The 23,128-nt window shown below is 46.0% G+C and overlaps 1 protein-coding gene across 4 annotated transcripts in view; it reads right to left on the reverse strand.

Moving 5' to 3' along the window:
• LOC147096847 (uncharacterized) overlaps positions 1–23,128 on the reverse strand; it is an 82,615-nt gene that overhangs the window by 28,279 nt on the left and 31,208 nt on the right. For 3 of the 4 annotated variants that reach the window (XM_085973528.1, XM_085973527.1, XM_085973525.1), the window contains exons 11-20: positions 22,567–22,791; positions 20,049–20,872; positions 18,052–18,152; positions 16,437–16,485; positions 15,792–15,953; positions 15,009–15,120; positions 10,346–10,794; positions 6,506–6,667; positions 3,369–3,480; positions 1,003–1,475 (exon numbers count right to left, since the gene is read on the reverse strand). In XM_085973528.1, the coding sequence (XP_085829654.1) occupies positions 1,003–1,475; positions 3,369–3,480; positions 6,506–6,667; positions 10,346–10,794; positions 15,009–15,120; positions 15,792–15,953; positions 16,437–16,485; positions 18,052–18,152; positions 20,049–20,872; positions 22,567–22,791 (2,669 nt within the window). The remainder of the gene's footprint in view (positions 1–1,002; positions 1,476–3,368; positions 3,481–6,505; positions 6,668–10,345; positions 10,795–15,008; positions 15,121–15,791; positions 15,954–16,436; positions 16,486–18,051; positions 18,153–20,048; positions 20,873–22,566; positions 22,792–23,128) is intronic. The other variant, XM_085973526.1, reaches the window with a different exon arrangement.

Here is a 23,128-nt window from a genome sequence, read left to right on the forward strand (position 1 = left end):
AAAGAGGCATGCCTTAAGTACATGGACAGCAGGGGAGAGCATGATAAGAGAAAATATGAAGAGATTAGAAAAAGATTCAAAAAAAAATTAGGAGGGCAAAGAGGAACTATGAAATTAAATTATCAAGGAACATAAAACAAAATAGTAAAATATTTTGCAGACACATCAATAAAAAAGGAAGGTTGGGATGGGAATAGGGCCACTAAAGGATGGACAGGATAATACCACAGGCAGTGATAGATGGCAGAAATATTAAATCATTACTTTGCCTCAGTATTTACCAGGGAGATAGAACAGGTGGACATGACATTGGATCATGAGATTAGTAATGAAATAACTGGATTTAAAATAAGGAGAAATATTAAATAAACTAATCAAACTCAAAGAGGAAAAAAAACCTGATCCGCATTTTAAAATAATCTAGGGGCGAGATACCCGAGGCATTACTACACATATTTAATAACTCATTAGAAAAAGGTGTAGTGACAGAGGACTGGCGGACAGCTAACATAATACCTATATTTAAGAAGGGGGATAGAACATGTCCAGGGGACTATAGACCAGTCAGCTTAACATCAGTGGTCGGAAAAATAATGGCATTCCTACTAAAGGAGAAAATAGAAGAACAGCTAGAAGCCAAAAATATAATAATGAATAGTCAGCATGGATTTCAAAAGGGAAAGTCTTGCTTGGCCAACCTCACTGAATATTTTGAAGAGGTAACATTTCGATAAGGTACCATATAATAGACTAATGAATAAGGTCAGAGAATGCAGAGTCAGGGGACAAGTAGCAGAATGGATTGCACCTATAGTCAGGAGGCTCAAGACCTACACCAGCACAGTGGAAAAACACAAACACACACACACAACACCTCCAACAGGGTCATGGTACAGCCAACAGAAGAACCCAGGCCAATTTTCCTCTTCCTGAACAAGGGGCTCAAACTAATTGTAGCACCCCTAATAAGCAAGTTCATTTGAATAGCTTCTCAATACATACCAGTATTTCCACGTCAATTTCGTTCACTTCGTCCATGTTTAGATCGAAATCTGAATGGCTGCCGAAGTCAGAGCTCCCAATGGACGACTCTTTTCCGACAGCGAAGAGAGCATCTTCATCTTTACCATTGTAAGTCTTTCTTCTTACTGCGGAGAGGTCGTAACCATCGGAGTTCACAAGTTCCTGGTAACTTTTCTCTTTGAAGTCTCCTGCCAGCTTGACGGCCACTAGATTGTTGGCATTTAGTTCATCTTGTTCCCATTTAACTCCCTCTGTGCAGTCTTCACCGCAATGTTCTGACATAACAGAAACCGTGCTGCCTTTTATTACTGCAGCGTCGGAAGGGTTACTGTTTTCAAGCCATTGTGTTTCAGAAGTTTTCTGAAAAGTTAAGGCTCGCGCATCAGAGACCTTCTTAGTATCAACGAACAGTCCATCTTCCGCTCGGTCCTCAGTTGCATCAGACCTCGTATCTACAAAGGAGACAGTTGATCAGTTCATCTCAGCAAGTATCTGGCTGCTTACTGTTGTGAGAATGTTGTGGTTTTCTGGTCTATTGTGCTGCCCCACCTTCTGTGTGGTGGTTTCTGGCATAACCCTCACTGACTGGGTAGAAGTAACTGAGGTGTATTGATTTCCAAGTTTTAAGGCTCTTCTGTGGATCTGTTGCATTAGTTGGTGTACTTAAGTGACATTATAAACACAAGAGATGCAAAAGTGTGTGGACCTGCGACAACGCTCGGAGTTTCTGATGAAGCGCTACCAACAAGATTCAGAGGAACTGGATATTTCAGCAGCTGTGTAATAATGAGGAGCACAATCCAGCAAAGAAATGGTCGTAGGTGATTTATATGGGGTTACCAATGAAGATGTTCCTGCAAAGATGTAACAAAACCCGAACAATGTTGTTTCACTTTTACGAAATCAGGTTGTACAATACAAGATCTGATTAAAAGACACTGAGCGACGCTCATATTAATTTTGTAATTAATATTTCAATGGGCACAAATGATAGAAAATGGCAAAATTAAATGTGTTGAAAATTTTTGAAATGGAAGCAAACTGGACAGACAATGGGGAACTAATAAAACGACTCAGAAATCGTTGGCCTGGTAACAGATCTCACAACCAGAACCAACTGACCAGTCATATATGGCATAGCAAATAGAGGTACTGTGAAAGTCTGTCAATAGGAAAGATGAGCAATGCTGAACACAAATACTTATGGCAAAAGGGAATTGGGGGGGAAAACAGCGCACAGTCTATCAAAACACTACAAGTGCCAAATAAGCTATACTGGAAGCCCAGAGACTGTAACTCACTTGTGACTAGCTACAGAAAACTAATGGTTAGCAATGTAACTTCTGATGTGGGGGAGAGTGGAGATTGACTGCAGAAAGAAAAGCTCAGCCCTAAATAAGCCTTTATATACCCAGCAACATGGGGTGATTATCCGACTGCCCAGGATCTGTATTTCTTAAATAATGCCAAGTGCCCTGCAGTTGATTTTCCGGTTTTTATTCTAGTTTGCTGGCACCGTATCAGAGAAATGGCTCTGCTGGCGGTTGAGCAGTATTGAGAAAAAACTGTCCAGACTTGTTTCCATTCCCGGGATGTGGGCGCTGCTGGCAAGGTCACCATTTACTGCCATCTCTAGCTGCCCTGACGTGGTGGTGGTGGCCCTTCTTCTTCAGCCACTGCAGTCTGTGTGGTATTCTTTATAGAGGTTTGATACAACTGAGCGGCTTGCTGGGCCACTTCAGCGGGCAGTTAAGAGTCAACCGCGATGGTGTGGGACTGGAGTCACTCACAGGCCAGACTGGGTGCATGACTCAAATATTACTAGATACAACTGCAGCCAGAAATCATTTCATCAATCCAGTTAAGGATTCCTTCCCTAAAAGACATTAGTGAATCAGTTGGGTCTTTATGACAGTCCGACAGCTTCATGGTCACTTTTACTGATAACCGTTCCACATTTTATTTTAAACTGAACTCAAATTGTCAAACTGCCACAACTCCACCATACCCATATTGGATTCCCTTAACCATGGCGGCACCAATGATCTGTCAATTTGTCACATTAACAGCAGTGCACAATTCGCATGCTCATATTCTGGAACATGCGTTCCCGTCAAAGGGAAAGGCACTTTTCTAATTCTCTTCTTCCACATCCCAAAACATATCTGGTTTGGCCAACATACAAAATAAAAATATCTTCAATGACCTTCAAGATAGAGTAGCACTCGAGGTAAAAAAAAGTGAAGTATCCTATAGACCAAAGACACAAGAATCTAATTTATTTCTCGATTCGCACCAAGTGCTGAAATTCCTCTCTTCAACTCAAAAGCAGAAGCGAGCCTTACCCGATAAATGTGAAATTTCCTCTAGCAATTTATTTTGCTTTTGCATTAACAGTTCCTTTTCCACGAACAATTTTTCTGATTGTATATCCAAGTCACTGATTACATTAATGGCCTGTGAAGATAAAACCAAGACAAAAAAGTGCATGACTCAAATATTACTAGATACAGCTGCAGCCAGAAATCATTTCATCAGTCCTGCGATAGACCATAGTGTAGCAAGTACAGAAGAATGGGCCAATACTCTCTGGAGTTTAGAAGAATGAGAGGTGATCTCATTGAAACATAAGATTCTGAGGGGGATTGACAGGGTAGATGCTGAGAGGTTGTTTCCCCTGGAGAGTCTAGAACTAGGGGGCACAGTCTCAGATAAGGGGTTGGCCATTTAAGACTGAGATGAGAAGAAATTTCTTCCCTCAGTGGGTTGCGAATCTTTGGGATTCTCGACCCCAGAGGGCACGTGGATGCCGAGTCGTTGAGTATATTCAAGGCTGAGTTCGATAGACTTTTGGACTCTAGGGGAATCAAGGGATATGGGGATCGGGCGGGAAAGTGGAGTCGAGGTCCAAGGTCAGCCATGATCGTATTGAATGGCGGAGCAGGCTCGAGGGGCTGCATGGCCGACTCCTGCTGCTAATTCGTATGTTTTTACGTTCTCCCGACAGTAGCAAGGGATATTTTCATTGGTACTTCCACTGCAACAAAACGGTTTAACCACACCATAAACCGAAGCAAGCAATAAATCCGACTGGTGAAGCTGGTCCCCATTTATACTGGAGCGGTTTCACCACAGGACTTGTTCTCAAAATGCTCAAAGCTAAATTTATGTATGAAATATTTAAATTAAAATTCTTTCATAATCGTTGCGGTGTGCTATTGTACTTTACTGAAATTAGGAGTATAAAAATCTAAAAAAAAACAATTGCTACAACAGACTGTTTGTGTATTGGTTAGTCCTCGTCAGGTTCCTCCCTTTAATCATTATGTTTTGAAGTGTCGCTGTTCTGCCTCCCTCTACCTGCTTAAGTGAAAGAAATTGCCAGGTAGTCTTGAGACTCAACATGCACTCAGCTCTACTCTACTCACCAACACAATTTATGCTCATCATTAAAATCAGAGTGTATTTTAAAGTATCACCAAGTAGAGAGGCTGATGGGGGCGGGGGAAAGCAGGATTGCAAAAATCACAGCATTTGTCACAGAATGTTGTGCCATGGCAGGCCATTACCCTACTCTGCCAGACCACCTCCAAGTCACACACCACCCTGACTTGGAAATATATCGCCGTTCCTACATCGTCGCTGGGTCAAAATCCTGGAACTCCCTCCCCAACGGCACTGTGGGAGCACCTTCACCACACGGACTGCAGCGGTTCAAGGCGGCGGCTCACCACCACCTTCTCAAGGGGAATTGGGAATGGGCAATAAATGCTGGACTTAAAACAAATGATCTGGTCATTTATCACATTGCTGTTCGTGGGAGCTTGCTGGGCACATACTGGCTGCTGTGTTTCCCTACATTATTGGGTGTAAAGCGCTTTCATGATGCCAAAGACAAGTTCTTTGTTTATACATTAATGAGACTACTACTACCGCTATTTATATAGTGCCGTTACCGTAGTAAAACATCCCAAGGTGCTTCACAATAGCGTTTTCAGACAGAATGACAGCGAGCCACACAAGATGATATTTGGACAGGTGACCAAAAGCTTGGTATAAAAGAGGTGGATTTTAAGGAACGTCTTAAAGGAGAAATAGAGAGGCGAAGAGGTTTAGGGAGAGAATTCCAGAGTTTAGTGCCTAGGCAGCTGGTGGGATGATTAAATTGGTGAATGTGCAAGAGGCCAGAATTGGAGGAGCACAGAGATCTCGGAGGATTGAGGGCTGGAGGAGGTTACAGAGATCGGGAGGGGGCGAGGCCATGGAGGGATTTGAAAACAAGGATGAGAATTTTAAAAATCAAGGTATTGCTGGGCCAGAAGTCAACGTCAAGTCAGCGAGCACAGGAGTGATGGGTGAACGGAACTTGGTGTGCATTAGGACACAAGCTCATCCAAAACTCTACTGCCCAAGTTTAAGGAGGCTGCAAGATGGGAGGCCAGCCAGGAGATCATTGGAATAGTCGCGCCTAGTGGAAACAAAAGCATGGATAAGGGTTTAAGCAGCAGATGACACCAGCTCAGAAAATGGCACTGCGCAGAATTTAGAGGAGTGTATAGAGGCGGGATCTGCACATGGTGAGGCACCGGGCACAAGTGGACCGCACCAAGGCAGGGGCGGAGGCGGGCGATGTTACAAAGGTCTTGGTGATGAAGCGGATATAGGATTGTAGCTCATCTCAGGGTCAAATAGAATGGCAAGGCTGCGAACGGTCTGGTTCAGCCTCGGACAATAGTCAGGGAAAGGGGGTGGAGTCGGTGGCTAGGGAACCAAAGACAATGGCTTCAGTCTTTCCAATACTTAGTTGGCAAAAACTTCTGTTAATCCAGCACTGGATGTTGGACAAGCAGCATGATAAATCAGGGCAGTGGAGAGGGTCGAGAGAGGCGGCGCTGAGGTAGAGCTGGGTGTCGTCAGTATACTTGCGGAACTGGACGTGTCTTTAGATGGTCGCTGAGAAATAGGAGGGGGCCAAGGATAGATCCTTGGGGGACACCAGAGGCAATGGTGTGGGATGAGAAGCCATTTCAGGTGGTTCTCTAGCAATTCAGAAGATTTGACCATGTTATAGCTGCAGCTTTCCTCCGATGGACCATTGGAATGTTTGGAGCGTTGTCTGTAGCAACTGAAGCAATGTTGTCACCGTCCTTTACTGAGATCAAATGGAAAAGACAACCAAACATACCTCATCATGCACGAATCTACAAGCAGCATGTTCTAACCACCTGCATCCAAGGTCTCAGAGGTTAATGGTTTCTAACACTTCTCGAATGGAAGCAAGTACTTATTAGGGGAGGGGGGGCGGGCAGTGTAAGGGATAGTCGAATTATAAAACATTAAGTTGCAGAACAGACAGATGCATCAAATCACACCCTATACCGACAAAATAAAAGCTATCGTCATACTTCGAGTAGGGACAACATGGGCGAAGATTTCCTCTGTGTGCTAAAGAAAATAATCCTCAAAATTCTCCTGAACAAACCTTAATGAGAATGGCACCTTTTGGGGCCCTTTTGTCATGGAAAACTGTGCTCTCCAATAATTTAAAGCGATTTTCCATCAACTTGCGAGATTCCCTTTCTCTCAGCGTATGTGGCGTTGCCTTCCTCTTGGCTCTCCAGCTCCGAGGTGACTCATCATGCCCCTGTGCAATTAAAATCAAGAAGTACCAAGTCATGGCAAAGTGCAAATACAGTAAAACTGGGAAATTGCCGACAGGTAAACACTGCTGCATATTTTTTGGTGATGAGCACTGTATTCGCATTTCTCCAATGGGGTTACTATTCAGCTTGAAGTTTCTGGACACTAGAACATAACAATTATAAGAAATCCATGTTTATTTACCTTTGGAGATTCGTTGGGAGATAAAATTTAGAAATGCTAGCTCAGTTCCTGTGACAATGAATAAAAAAATTACATTTACCTATCTCTGATCATCTCCCACTCTCTTTGTATGCCTCACACCTCATATCTATTTTTCTGACTTATTCTCCTCTCTCGTGGTCACTTTCACTTTATTCATCTCGCTCACCGTCTATTCTTCCTGTATGTCTCCAACACATTCTCGCCATTTCCCCATGCCGTCTACAAAAGCCGAGAGACTCAATCCCTTCGATATCTACTGAAATGATCTAGTTTGTCTTTCCCAGGTTCCACAGAATCACAGAAACCCCACAGTGCAGATAGAGGCCATTTCGGCCCATCGAGCCTGCACCGACACATATCCCACCCGATCCCCGTAACCCCTACACCAACACATGTCCCACCCTATCCCTGTAACCCCACGTATTTAATCCCCCTAACACTAAGGGTCAATTTATCATAGCCAATCAACCTAACCCGCACATCTTTTGGACTGTGGGAGGAAACCGGAGCACCCGGAGGAAACCCACGCAAACACGGGGAGAATGTGCAAACTCCACAGTCACCCAAGGCCGGATTCGAACCCGGGTCCCTGGCGCTGTGAGGCAACAGCGCTAACCACTATGCCACCGTGCTGCCCTATGAGGTTATAAAACTTCATTCCGCTTAAGCAAAGACCCAAACCATTTATCTGCAAATACTGTTCCACGACGGGCTACAACTGGTTTCATATGTTCAGAACCACAAGTACATCCATCGCAGAACTGGGATTGGGAGATATCCGGCCAGGAGGGAAATGGGAGCAGTCCCCTGGCCCATCATTGAAGATCAGGCATCTCAAGGGAATTTGAGGATTATGCCACGACATATTTTGCCTTTATTTGCTCTACCCCTGTAGGTGTATTAGAATGAATAGCTGGTGTTCCCAACTGTAGAGGACACCAGCCTTCCAACCCCCATCGATTTGCAGCTTGTTGATCGCTTCATACCTTTAGTCAGACTACCCAACAAGCAAATACCAGTGATCTCAGTTCCTTAACTACATGGCTCTGACCACAGCCTCTGTGTTGTAAATGCTGAAATGGGCTGTACAGCATTTACAAATTGTACATCTTAGCATGGTAGAGACCGCACCGGTTTCCCCTCCTCGGCGATATTTTGTAATGTGCCAGTGAGTATATATTATTGAATGCAACACCAGCTAGTCACAGTATCGATAAGCTCTGGGTTCACCAACATTTGAAATATGCTAGGAGACTCTGTTCTAACTTTAAACTGTCAAACTAGTTTTAATGCTTAGATCTGCTCACCATACTTGGGAGATACAGCACGATAGCAAAATACCGCAGATGCTGGAAATCCGAAACAACAGAAAATGCTGGAAAAACTCAGCAGGCCAGGCAGCATCCGTGGAGAGAAATCAGAGTCGACGTTTCGGGTCTAACCCTTTTCTTTTTTCATTCCCTGTGCCTCTTTAGTCTTGATAAAGGGTTCTGACCCGAAACGTTGACTCTAATTTCTCTCCACGGATGTTGCCTGGCCTGCTGAGTTTTTCCAGCATTTTCTGTTGTTATTTCGGGAGAGACAGTATTCAGTATTGTATATACGAGCACTTTGGAAAACCCATTTATTACTGAGCTATCTCACCTGACTTTTCATCTAGTCAATTTTCATCAAGGCGGCAGGCACATGGCAACCTGCCCTTTCACCATGCTGAAGGAAGAGGTTTATTGTGTAGGTGACAAAGAAAAAACATGGATGCTGGAAGGAAGGCTTTGTGCAAGAAAACCAGCTCATACATCCAGGGGTAGGTGCATACCAAGACTGGGCTGCAGAGAAGCAAGCTGAAGCTCGAAGGTGTATGGTGTGTGTCCATGCTGTATTCAGAGGATCAAAGTACTCATGTTTTATGGTGAATTGTACTGTTCACCATGAAGTTTGTGAGGAGCTCCTGGCACTTGCCATCTCCCTAGCGAGGCTCCCAAATATGGTCACTTTTCTGATGAGCAATTAGTGACTATAATCCGGTGGGCAAAAGGGTGGGGAATGGAAAGGAAGCGACTAAGTGGGGTCTCCAGGGTATTTATTGTCCCAAGGTGACATACCCGGTGATAGAAGTTCTGAACAGAGGCAAGAGAACCAGAGGCTACATGAGGAAAAACTGAAATGGGCAACGAGTGGTTAGGATTTGGAATGCGCTGCCTGATAGGGCGGTGGATACAGATTCAATAGTAGCCTTCAAAAGGGAATTGGATAAATACTTCAAGGAGAAACAATTGTAGGGATCTGGGGAGAGAGCCGGGGAGTGGGACTAACGGGACTGTCCTTTGAAAGAGCCAGCGCAGACGCGATGGGCCGAATGGCCGCCTTCTGTGCTGTACAAGTCTATGATACTATGATTCGGGCACTACCCAAGCTGGGCTAGTCCACAGTACTACTGACTGACCAGCTAGCCTGCCTCACGAGTTGATTCTGTATGATTCGGGCACTACCCAAGCTGGGCTAGTCCATAGTACTACTGACTGACCAGCTAGCCTGCCTCACGAGTTGATTCTGTATGATTCGGGCACTACCCAAGCTGGGCTAGTCCATAGTACTACTGACTGACCAGCTAGCCTGCCGCACAAGTTGATTCTGACGGAGTAAACCTGCCTCACAAGGTTAGGGATTCTTCCCACTTGGCTACAGTTAACTCAGCAAGTAATGCCCCAACAGGCAAGGACAAGCAGCAGAAAGATTAACCACTGCTCTTGCTGGTAGACTGTTCAATTTATGCTGGTTAAACTCCAGCAGTACCCCTGTGTACACACACTCCCCCCCCCCCCCTTATTTGGTGCAAAATAGGTAGTGAAACTCCCATTAGCCATTACAGGAAACTTTCGATTAACCGGCCCCTAAATAACCGGAACGCTCTATCCACCGGCAAAATTCAGGAGTCGGTTCAGGTAACTTTTATTACTTTTTTTACTCCATTTGTTGCTGTGCAAGGGTGTGGCTGCAGCTGTTGCTAAGCTACAGAGACGCTTGCAACTTGTGCCGATTGTTTTGAAGCTGTAGGGTTTGTTGCTTTATACGGAGCGCTGAGTATCTTATACTATAGCGTTCGGTTATCTGGAATTGTTGATGAACCGGCACCAGGTCGGTCCCGTCCGTGCCGGATACCAGAAAGTTTCCTGTATAAGGGAAGGTCCCCCGGTAGATGATGGAAATCAGCAGATAAGCGAGTCCCCCAAGTTTGGTTCTACACATACGCAACAATATGGGAAAGAATAAAACAAAAAAACACTTTATTCAGCAAGGAAAGGTACTAGAAACACGAGAGGCCATGCAAGACTCTCGTGATAATCCTGGTCTCAAAACAATGAGAAATGGCCATTTTTTTGCGGAACAGAAACCCACTGCAGAAAATTATTCAGAACCGAACCATGCTCAGTTACATAAAGTTCACTTTTATACATACCTGCACGTCCATGTCCATTTGATTCAAAGCTTCCAGATCAGTGTCGAAGTCTGAAAAGCTGCAGACCATGGGGCTTCCAAAACCTTCTTCCTTTACTGAACTGAAGGTGGAGTCTTCCTCTTCAAGATTCTCTTCTTTTTTCACAGCGAGGGTGTTCGTGCCACCAGGATAGTCCAGTTGACTGGTATATTTCTCATTGAAGTAGTCGCCGACCTTAACAGCAACTATATCGTCGGAACTGGTCGAATTCACCTCGTATTTTACAGTTACTCCGCAATCTGTCTGCTGATCAGCCACAGCATCCAAAGGCCCACCTTCTGGAAACCATTTCATCCCAAAGGAATTCTGAGACGAGGAATCTCTCCCACTGGAGTAACTCAAAGCCTCACCGGTTTCAATGATTTCACCAGCTTCAATGCCATCTTGTGTTAAAGTAGGTCCCATTTCTGCTGGGGAAGACAAGAGATGCTCAGCTGCTATCTCTGTTAATTCATGCTGATAAATCAACTATAAAACAATGACATTTTCTGCTACAATGTGCCGTAAGAGGCAAACATTAACTACAGCAAACCATTTCCAAACCTTTGGTACATCACCAGGACTGGTGAAATCGACAGAATGCAAATTCCATGTATTTATGCACATTTTGTGTGTGTTTATTTAGTGGCGTGGTTATTAGAGAGATATAATTGTTCAAGATGTTAGGAGTAGTCTAATATTAGTGTGTTCCCCCACCCCGCTCCATCACTAAAAAACAAGCAAATCTGCTCAACCCAGTGTGGTAAACCACTGTTATACCTGTCTGTATGTGTATTCCACTAGGTACAGGTCTGGACATGCCTCGGCTGACTCCTCCCACTATTCCAGGTATATAAGTGACTACCTCCCAGTCCCTTAGTATTCTGGACGGGTCGACCACTCGAGACTAGACCTTCATTCTTTAGTTAATAAAAGCCTGGTTGTTACTCGCTTAACCTCAGTCTTTTGAGTAATTGATGGCGCATCAATTTTATTAACTAAATTTTTTATAATGGAGAAGATCCTCACACCTGGACAGTCGGGAAGCGGACGCTTCCACCAAGTTTGCTCACTGGCTCATGTGCTTCGAGGCATTCCTGACTGCCTCCACTGCGGTCGTAACGGATGCGAACAAACTGTCTGTCCTGATCTCCAAGGTGAACCACCGAGTGTACTCAGTCATCCGGGACGCGACCTCGTACACAGCCGCCCTCCAGCTCCTCAAGACCCAGTACACGCGCCCTGTGAACGAAGTTTACGCCAGGCACCTCCTGGGGAGTCGCAAGCAACAACCTGGGGAATCGACTGAGGAATACCTCCAAGCACTGTCCGTGCTTGGCCGGGCCTGTGGGTGTAAGGCGGTAACGCCCACTAAGTACACGGAGGAACTGATCCGGGATGCCTTCGTAGCGGGCCACAGGTCCAACTACACCCGACAGCGACTGCTGGAGCAGAGTGACCTCACCCTCGACAAAGCCTCCGAAATCGCACTAACGCTGGACGCAGCCTACCGGGGCATGGATGCCTACTCCTCTGCACCGTGGACGCCGCGGGGAACGACAACCTGGGACACGGTAGAACAGCCCCATAGCACCGTGCCACCCCAGCCACAGCCCAACAACGGCCCAACCACCGCAGCAGTGTCCCAAAGCCAGACAGCAGTATCCCAAGGCCAGAAATGCTACTTCTGTGGCCAGGCCGAACACCCCAGAGCGCGCTGCCCGGCGAAGAATGCGACCTGCTCGGGCTGCGGGAAAAAGGGACAATACGCTAGTGTCTGCAAGGCCAAAGCCACCCCGAACGCCAGCAGCGCCGCGTGTGGGCCGTGCGAGCCGCCATCTTGGGCCCCCAACAGCGCCGCATGTGGGCCGTGCGGGCCGCCATCTTGGGCCTCCCCAGCCATGTGCGAACCACCGCAGCAGCAGCCATCTTGGACGACTCCAGCCACATGGGAATCATGGACGCCGCCATCTTGGACACCAGCCGGGACGCAGCAGGCCGCCAACCGCCCCCCCCATCCGATACCCGCAGCGACACACCGACCCCTACGCTGGCCTCTGTTACGCTGGACCAAACGAGACCGCACCAACTAGCTCGGTCCAAAATGGACGTTAAGGTAAACGGCCATGCAATAAACTGCCTTTTTGACTCCGGGAGCACAGAGAGCTTCATCCACCCCGACATGGTGCGGCGTTGCTCTCTCCCAGTCCTGCCTGCGCACCAGCGGATTTCTATGGCCGCCGAGTCCCAGTCAGCGGGCATTGGCGGCTACTGCGTGGTGACACTAGTAGTAGACGGGACTGTGTTCAATAATTTTAAACTCCTGGTCCTGCCCGACCTCTGTGCTGCCGTCCTACTGGGGTTGGATTTCCAGTGTTACCTCAAAAGCATTACGATGGCGTACGGTGGCCCCCTCCCCCCACTCACAGTCCACAGCCAGCAGCCTCCAAATTGCCCGCCGCGCACCAGATGCAACCTCTCCACACTCAAGAGTCCCACCCCCCCCACTGTTTGCTAACCTCACCCCCGACTGTAAGCCCATCGCCACAAAGAGCAGGCGATACAGTGCCGGGGACAGGGTTTTCATCAAAACCGAAGTGGAGCGGCTCCTGAAGGAGGGGATTATTGAGGGCAGCTCCAGCCCCTGGCGAGCCCAGGTTGTGGTCGTTAAGACCGGCGAGAAACAACGCCTGGTCATCGACTACAGCCAAACAATAAACCGCTACACCCTGCTGGGCGCCTACCCACTCCCCCGCATAGCTGAAATGGTCAACCAGATCGCGCAGTACCGCGTCTTTTCGACCATTGACCTGAAATCAGCGTACCACCAGCTCCCCATCCGCCCCGAAGACTGCCAGTATACTGCTTTTGAGGCAAACGGCCGCCTCTATCACTTCCTTAGGGTTCCCTTTGGCGTTACCAACGGGGTCTCCGTCTTCCAAAGGGAGATGGACCGGATGGTCGATCAAAACGCGCTGCAGGCCACTTTCCCTTACCTAGACAATGTGACCATCTGCGGCCATGACTTGCAGGACCATGACGCAAACCTCGAGAAATTCCTCCGCACCGCCCAACTCCTGAACCTGACATATAACAAGGAGAAGTGCATATTCCGCACAGACCGCCTCGCCATCCTTGGCTGTGTTGTGGAACACGGGGTCATCGGTCCCGACCCGGACGCGTCCCCTTATGGAACTCCCACTGCCCCACTGCCTAAAAGCTCTGAAGAGGTGCCTAGGGTTTTTTTCCTACTACGCCCAGTGGGTCCCCTACTATGCAGACAAAGCCCGTCCGCTGATCAAATCCACCTCTTTTCCCCTGATGGCAGAGGCCCGCTCGGCCTTCCACCGTATCAAGGAGGACATTGCCAAAGCCACCATGCACGCAGTGGACGAATCCATCCCCTTCCAGGTGGAAAGCGATGCGTCCGACTTCGCTCTGGCCGCCACCCTTGATCAGGCGGGGAGACCTGTGGCATTCTTCTCACGAACCCTCCAGGGCCTGGAGACCAGACACTCCGCGGTCGAGAAGGAGGCCCAGGCTATTGTGGAGGCTGTGCGTCATTGGAGGCACTACCTGGCCGGAAAACGATTTACCCTGCTCACTGACCAGCGTTCAGTTGCTTTTATGTTCAATAACAAGCAGAGGGGCAAAATCAAAAATGACAAGATCTTGGGTGGAGAATCGAACTTTCCACCTACAATTACGAGATCTTGTACCGGCCAGCGAGGCAGTTTTCCTAAACCTAGAATCATACAGCACAGGAGGAGGCCATTCGGCCCATCGTGCCTGTGCCAGCTCTTTGAAAGAGCTCTCCCATTAGTTCCGCTCCCCTAACCTTTCCCCACAGCCCAGCAACTTTTTCCTTTTCAAGTATTTATCCAGTTCCCTTTTGAAAGTTACTATTGGAGCTGCTTCCACCGTCCTTTCAGGCAGTGTGTTCCAGATCACACAAAAATTCTCATCTCCTGCTGGTTCTTTGGCTAATTACCATAAATCTGTGTCCTCCTGCCAGTGGAAACAGTTTCTCTTTACTTACTCTCATCAAAACCCTTCATAATTAAATCTCCCCATAACCTTCTCTGCTCTAAGCAGAACCATCCCGCTTTCTCTCATCTCTGCACCGGTCAGCAGTTTTAAGGGCTAAACAATCTCGATTCCTGCAGTTGGACAGCTGCTCTTGCCCCAAGGTACGTGGAGAACACAAGAAATAGGAGCAGGAGTAGGCCATACGGCCCATCAAGCCTGCTTCGCCAATCAATAAGGTCATGGCCGACAGTTGACTTCTACTCGACTTTCCGTTTGATCCCCATATTCCTTGATTCCCTTAGAGTCCAAAAATCTATCTCAACCTTGAATATACTCAACGATTCAGCATCCACAGCCCTCTGGGGTAGAGAATTCCAAAGATTCACAACCCTCGGAGTGAAGACATTTTTCCTCGTCTCAGTCCTAAATGGCCAACCCCTTATTCTGAGACTGTGCCCCTGAGTTCTAGACTCTCCAGCCAGGGGCAACAGCCTCTCAGCATCTACCCCGTCAATACCACTCAGAATCTTGTACATTTCAAGGGAGGACGATAAACATATTCCAAATCACATTGGCAGCGGAATACTTCTTAATATTTAATAGAAAAAATCCTTACCAGACAAGAGTGAGATCTTTTCTAACAGGATCTTCTGTTTTCCCAAAAGTAGTTCTTTCTCCATTGTTAGATTTTTGGACTGTCTATTCAAGTTAGAGATGACATCAATGGCCTGTGGAACATGGGCAAAATCATGAAAAACAAAAAATATCAATGCCCAGTGTAACATTTGGGAGATATTGCTGGATGATTTGATACATTTCTACCCCCGAGGACGGCTTCATGATGTGGGTGCTGTGTATTCCAAGTATCACATTCACAGCTCTTCTCCAGATCTTCACTCCATCCCTATGAACCAGCACAAGACGCACAAATGTCTGATCACTTGCTCATCTTCCGAACCACACCACCGCCTATTCTTAATTTGAAGTTGCTACATTTGAATTGGTGAAGAGAAATGCTTCCCTCCTGCTGTTAAAAATGTTGTACTGCTGAATAATTACAATTATTTTTGAGCAAAATCCACTTTGAATTAACAGGAGCAGACTATATTATTTGTTGTGTGATTTATATGGCCACTAGTGTTAAAATGGCCAGCAGGCAAGTCAAATAATTGATTTGCAGCAACAAAATGAGATCAGACTTTTAATTTAATGATTAGTCTTACGGCTGTACCTAACAGCATGGAGGGGGGGGATATTTAACTGCTAACAAAAATCTGTTCGCTCCTTAAAAGGGAACAATATGTACTAGAAAATAAAGTGCAAATACAGATTGGACAACTGATGGTGAAGATTCTCAGCACTTCTTACACGGTGAACATAAACTGAACTATTCACAAACCTCGTCGAGGATGGCACCCTTTGAAGCAATCTGCTTGTCATTGAAAAGCTTGTTCTTCAGTACTTTAAAACGATTCTCCATCATCCTGCGTGACTCTCGTTCCCTCAAGTTGTGCAATATTGCCTTCTTTCTGGCTTCACATAGCACAGAAGGGTCAAATGCCTAAGAATAATGAAACCATTAAGAATGTAGCTGGGCCTCATTGAGCTGCCTAGCTTTGGGCAGTGTTAAGAGGCACAATGAGCAATCTGACTACAGGAAACTTTTTTAAAATCCGGGACCGACGTGGTGCCGGTTCATCAAAAATTCCGGATAACCGAACGCTATAGTAAAAGATACGGAGAGCTGAGAGCTCCGTGTAAAGCAACAAACCCTGTTGCTTAGCAACAGGTTCAGAACAATGGCCACAAGTTCCAAGCGTCTCTGTAGCTTAGCAACAGCTGCAGCCACACCCTTGCACAGCAACAGATCGCGGAAGGCAGAAGTAAAACTTACCTGAACCTACTCCTGAATTTTGCCGGTTAACCGAGATTTCCGGTTATTTAGGTGCCGGTAAATTGAAAGTTTCCTGTAGTTAGAAACTAGGTTTGAAGAAAGTGTATTTAAATGACCATGCAACACAACTAAACATTTACTTGGACTCACCTTTCTTTTAGTTGAGTGGCTGAATGATTGTAAATTCTGGAAAAGTCCCCTAGAAAAAAGGAATAGTTTGTAATGTCATCTGCAGTCTACTGTAACAGTCTATTGGTAGAAGTGAAGCAGACCTCGAACATTACAGATGGGTGTGTAACAAGTGAAATTAAAAGGGAAATACTGAATTGCAAATGCTGCATGTTCACAAGTTTGCATTTCCAAAATTCTTGCAAAAGTTAGATTGTGTTAAATAAATAGCATCAAAATCGAATGACTGATTAACTGTGGGTAGGGGCTTCCTCATGCTTTGAATGTACTAGATCCTCCACATGCAATAAGGAACTGCTCGCCTTCCATCGTGGAAGGCGGGAAGAGTCACCACCACACAATTTGCTCATTTCGATTTAATTGCCCAGGGCCTTTACAAAAGGTGGCAAACTGCCTTGATCAATGAAACCTTATGAAACTGTCTGCATAGGTCACAGCCCTGTGAGTCAGCCAAGCAACATTTCCTTTACAGCCAATGAAGTACTTTTTTTTTTAAGTGTAGTCACCGTTGTAATGTAGGAAACACAACAGCCAATTTGTGCACAGCAAGCTCCCACAAACAGCAATGCGATAATGACCGGATAATCTGTTTTTAGTGATGTTAATTCAGCGATCTATATTGGCCGGAACACCAGGGATAAACTCCCCTACTCTTCTTCAAAATACAGGAAACTTTGTGCTATCCGGCACCGATGGGACCGAGCTGTTGCCGTTCCCTCAAAACTGCCGGACACACCAGCGCTAGTGTTGAAAGATATGGAAGCTTTTGAGCTCCGTATCTGTCAACAAACCCTGTTGCTTAGCAGCTTCTAAACAGTCCAAGCGTCTCTGTAGCTTAGCAACAGCTTCAGCAGACCTTGCAGAGCTTGACTGTTGAGGAAAAAAGCAACCAGAAGAAAAAAAAACTAACGAAAACAGCTCCTGATTTTTGCCGGTGGCTCGAGCATTTAGCCTCCGGATAACACAAAGTTTCCTGTAGTGCCATGGGATTTTTTACGTCCACCCGAGAGTGCAGACGGTTTTAATATCTCATCTGAAAGACGGCACCTCAGACAGTGCAGCACTCCCTCAGTACTGCACTGGAGTGTCAGCCTAGCTTTATGTGCTCAAGTCCCTGGAGTGGGACTTGAACCCACAACCTTCTGATTCAGAGGCAAGAGTGCTACCCACTGAGCCACAGCTGAGACATTCATGAGCAATTCTATTCACACACAAGATAAGGTGAATGTGGAGGTTGAACTTCAGTGAAGATCATTTTGGATGAAGAGACCTTTCATCCCATTTGGTTGCACCCTTCTAGAATACCAACCCTACTGTCCTGCCATTACAGCACCTAGTTCTTTCTTAAATGCGTTCAGGGTCCTGGTAATTTCTTTCAGCGACTAATTACGCTCTGTGTAAAGAAATACATTGATGTCTGTCCTAAATTTGTCCTTTATAACTATGATTCTTTACCTTCCTGTCCTGGTGTATCTGAAAATATTGTTTGAGGTTTACTTTTTCTAACGAGTATCCTACAATCTGCAGGTATTTAGGATAAGCTTAAGCTTTCAGTGTTTCATTAGTTGTTACCGACCTTTGTGGTTCATAGAGTTTATTGTCAATTAATGAATTTCTTGGAATTCTTGATTTCGACACCAGGTTTCCAAACCCATCTCTACTTCGATTTGAATGAGTCTGCAAGGAAGAACAAATGAAAAGTCTTCACAATAATTACAGAAGTGGCAAAATAATAGCATCTCATCAGAAGGAAAACCATCTTAAAAATGACAAATGATCCCATGGAGAGGTGGGGCATCGGCATTCTACATGGCAAGTTTCAAACCAGTTACGGCAAACCAGCCAGCATTTCTCTATAGCAGAAAGAAGTGACACTCTGCTGCCGTTCAGGTGCAACAGCATCGTCCAAACTGCTCCCTTTTTAATCGCCTGATAAAGGGAGCTCCATTAGCACCTCATGGAGATTGGGTGGAAGCCCTCAGATTGTTAAACCGAGCAAAGCTGGGCAATGTCATATGCTGCCGTGCAGGTGCAGGCGGCCAAGACATTCACGGTGGGCCGTTGCAGCGGCTTAAACGCCTGGCCGACGTGGCCCACAGAAAAAAACAGATCCCGGTTCCGAGGAAAAGCTGGGTGGCCGTACTGACCCAGGTGGACAGTGCGCACCAACTTCACCATCCAGGTTACTTACTGCAGACAACTCCTCATTCTGCAAGAGAACCTCCCACCGTTACAAAAGCTTAGTGACCAGAGTCCCTGGTGATTTTCTCCCCCCCTCCTCTCTGAATGATTCCGCTTCCTATTTGAACACATGGCAGTTGACTGAATGAAGAATGTCCCATTCTCAGAGATGAACCAGTCCCAAGCATGTGTGAACGCTACTCTAGGAGCAACCCATAAGTTAATGGAAATGCAGTCTGGTTTAACCAGTCTTTTGATTTGCCCACCAAAGGCTATTATCACTACCTGATCCCTCCCCTTGATGACCCAACCCTACTGTTTTGCCATTACAGCACCTAGTTGTTTCTTAAATGCATTCAGTGTCCTGGTAACCTAATCCAGCTACTGATTATGCTCTGTGTAAAAGGAAGTTTCTGATGTCTGTCCTAAGCTTGTCCTTTACTACAGGAAACTTTGGTTTATCCGGAGGTTGTATGGCCGGAAACCTCGCTCTAACGGCAGAAATCAGCAGCCGTTTTGGTTAGGTTTTTTTTCTTCTCCTAGCATTCTTTTAACAGGCAGGCTCTGGAAAGCGTCTTTGTAGCTTAGCAACAGCTTCAGAGACGCTTCCAAGGTACGGGCTGAGTGTTTACAAGCTGTTGCTGAGCAACAGTGTTTGTTGTCAAATATGGAGATTTTCATCTCCGTATGCTTCAACGTTAACTTTGCATGTCCGGCAGTTTTGATATATCGGCAACACGCCGGTCCCGTCGGTGCCGGATATCAGAACTTTTCCTGTACTATGAATCTCCACTACCTTCTTGACCTGGTGTATCTGAAAATACTGTTCCAGGTTTACTTCCTCCGTCAAGTTGAGTATCCTGCATACCACGGATATTTAGGGAAAGCTCTGAAGGATTCGCTCCGTTAAGGAACTCTTGTTTGATAGTTGCTTGAGAAAGATAAATACTAAACGGGATGGGGGATCAAGCAGAACTGGGATTAGACTAGGAGGCTCACAGACAAAAACACCGGCGCAGACTTGACTGACCAAATGGCCCATTTCTCGGCTGTAACATTGTCTCCAGAGGGAGGGGAGGAGGAAAGAAACAGTCACCACAGGATGGACTTGTGCTGTTTAACCAGCCACAAAAATAACTGGAAAAAAGTTAAAGCTTTCAGCCTTTTGCCAATGGAGCAAAATAACTGCTGTCGACCACGGAACACGCCGCATCACACGGCCTGCTTAATGCAGTGGACCACTTTTAGTCATGAGCGTTACAATAGGATTATAAGCCCTAATCTGGAGAGCATCAGTTTAGTTTCTGGATTTCTTCTCCCCATTCCCATTTAAGGTCAATAAACCATAAAAATCTATCCTTTCTTTAGACGCGTGAATTATTCCATACATACCTGCACGCCTAACTCTGCTTCAGTCACAGCTTCCGTATTTAAATTGAATGAACGGTTCCAGAACTTGGAGCTTCTAAAGGATTCTTCTCTCAATGCAGTAAAGCCACTGTCTTCCTCGGCATTCAGAGGCTCCTCTTTTATGGTCACAGTGCGGATTTCAGAGCCGTCGGGATCAACCAGCTCGCCGGCATCTCCTTCCGACAAGTCTCTCTCGACCTTAATACGGGCTTCACTGGGCTGGTGTACATTAGGCTCATGTTTAAATTGTTCTGTGCAATCTGTCCTATTGTGATGCTCTGAAAATCTGCTGTTCTCTGGCACCCATTTTGTTTCATAAGCTCCAGTGACTGAAATGCTCTTACTTTTAATCGGAAAGGTTCCAACGGTACCAATGCTTTGATTGTATTCTTCTGGCTCAGGAGATTTCATTTCTATTTTTAAGTCAAACACGTCGTTGTTTAATTCATCAACATTTGGTTTTGACCGGCAGTCAGCTGAAGGAATGATACTGTATGGTCTGTTGTGTTGGCTAACCTCCTGCGTGGTGGTATCTGGAAAGATACGTAGTGACTGGAGTGGAGAAACTTGATCCACCAATTTCCAAGTTGGAGGGCTGCTCTGAAGTTGTGGCTTTGTTGCACCGCAGGTGACAGTGTCGCACAGAGGTGTGGAGGTGCACAGACCTGCCCCGACAATTGTTTCTGATGAGCCAGTTTTGATGCACGATTCTGAACTTGTAGCAGCTGTGTTACAATGAGGAGTGCTAGCATCGCCTACCAAAGGAGTCGCTGCAGGTGTGAGGGTTTCGACCAATGGAGATGTTCCTGTAATTAAAACATTACATTAATCTTCAAAACCATTTCTCATATATTATACAGGTTAAAAGGGAATCCCTTTTTCCAGTGTCCAGGACTGTCACACTGCCTGCGTGACGTAAAAGATATATTTTATAAAGAACAATTGAACAACAGTCACCATAACAAAAAGCACTGTGTGTGAACCGCTCAAGAAAAATGGAACCGCTCTGAAAGACACTTTTGCTCGGCAACTGCAAAGTGCTCCAACTAACCCCATCATTCAAAATAAAACCCTCAACTCACCCAATCTCAGTAACCAAGTTGGACCAACCTATGGATCTTGTACAAAAAGTAAAATACTGCAAATGCTGGAAATCTGAAACGATAACCGAAACTGCCGGAAACACTCAGCGGGGCAGGTAGCATCGGTGGAGAGAGAAACAGGGTTAAACGTTTCAGCTCGGTGACCCTTCGTCAGAAAGGTCTGATGAAAAGGTCATCGAGCTGAAACGTTAACTCGGTTTCTCTCTCCACAGATGCTGCCTGCCCCGCTGAGTATAAGAAACAGGAGCAGGAGTCGGCCAATCGGCCCCTCGAGCCTGCTCCGCCATTCAATAAGATCACGGCTGATCCAATCTTGGCCTCAACTCCACTTTCCCGCTCTCTCCCCACACCCCTGGACTCCCCTGTAGTTCAAATGTCTGTCAATCTCCGCCTTGAATATATTCAGTGACTCCGCCTCCTCAGCTCTCTGGGGTAGAGAATTCCAAAGATTCACGACCCTCTGAGAAGAAATTCCTCCTCATCTCCGTCTTAAATGGGCGACTCCTTATTCTGAAACTATGCCCCCTAGTTCTAGACTCCCCCACTAGGGGAAACATCCTCTCAGCATCCACCCTGTCAATCCCCCTCAGAATCTTAATATGTTTCAATAAGATCCCCTCTCATTCTTCTAAACTCCAATGAGTTTTGGCCCAACCTTTCCTCATACGTATTTCCAGCACTTTGTTTTTATTTCTTTGGATCGTCTAGTTGTGAGCGGGACACCAGTATATTACAACCTACTTTTTAAAAATCTCATAAGCATGTCAACAAATCAGAGTGCAGTATTACCAGAATGATCAGATACAAGTTTCAACTCGAAGTTCACCAGATTGAAGGCACCAAGCAAGCATGAATAAGTTTCTTAAAAAAAAAGACCCAACAATGACTCATCCAGCAACAAGGACATTACATTTTGCCTAAAGTAGCTCAATAAGCCCAAGCACAACAATAAGACCAAGATTATCAATGTTACATATCCTTCTTTCCCCCCACCCCTTCCAGAGCGTATCAATTAATTAACATCAGTGCCCTCGGGCCCAGGCTTCACTGCACCCAGACTGCTATGCCGAAGGTTAGCGGGCCATCCGTCGCCTGTAAAGATACTATGTGAAATGAGTTTAGGGAACCTTTCCCAGACGTGGATGTGTGTCTGCAATCTCACTGTTGGTTGCTGGTTGGGAGATTAAAAATCAAAACTGTGATTACGGTGCCCTTCATTCCTCCGATCACAGTTTGCACAAGCTCCACGGCCCTGCATTATCGCAATAAGATTAAGTTGGGTGGCAAAGACAAGCAGGGGAGAAGACAAAGCAGGAAGACGGAGACTTTGATTACCAAGCATACACAGAAGTAGGGTCACCAGTGCTGAATATTCAGCTTGTTTCTAGATACCATACCTAGAATGGGTGATCGAGGAATGTCGAGCTGTTGCACCGGGGTTTGTTCTGGAGTCTTTGTGTAAACTAGCTGGAATATCTTCCCACTGGAGTGTCTGTATAACTGTCGGCCATCAGCAGCCTTAATAGGCTGAAGCATTAGGTTGTCTCCTGGCTGTAGCTTCAAGGTACTCGGGACAGCGATACAGTGCCGACGGCCATCTCGATCCAGAGAGTCAGTTGGTCCTGACAAACAAGGCAAGCCATTAAAATAAAAGCTGCACGGCAAGCCGATGATCCGCACCGTTCCGCCTAATTAGGTGCTTTCTACAGAAATAAACATTTTTCACTGACTTTTGCCTACTCCTGCCATACAATCCATTTTCTTAAGACAGTGATAGCAATGACATCAATGATGCAGCCACTCAATGCATTTCAACTCAGGGCTCACACAAAGCAAGCTACACAGAAATGCAAGTTGTTAATCAAAGTTGATATCACAATGAAAATGGTACAGTGTTTTCTTCACTACTCTCTCCCTCAGTATATTGGTTTTGATTCAGAGATCAAGTTATCTTTTGGC

Source organism: Somniosus microcephalus, chromosome 34 (assembly GCF_052327205.1).
Source record: "Somniosus microcephalus isolate GS21.2 chromosome 34, FLI_Smic_1.0, whole genome shotgun sequence".
Classification (NCBI taxonomy): Eukaryota; Metazoa; Chordata; class Chondrichthyes; order Squaliformes; family Somniosidae; genus Somniosus; species Somniosus microcephalus.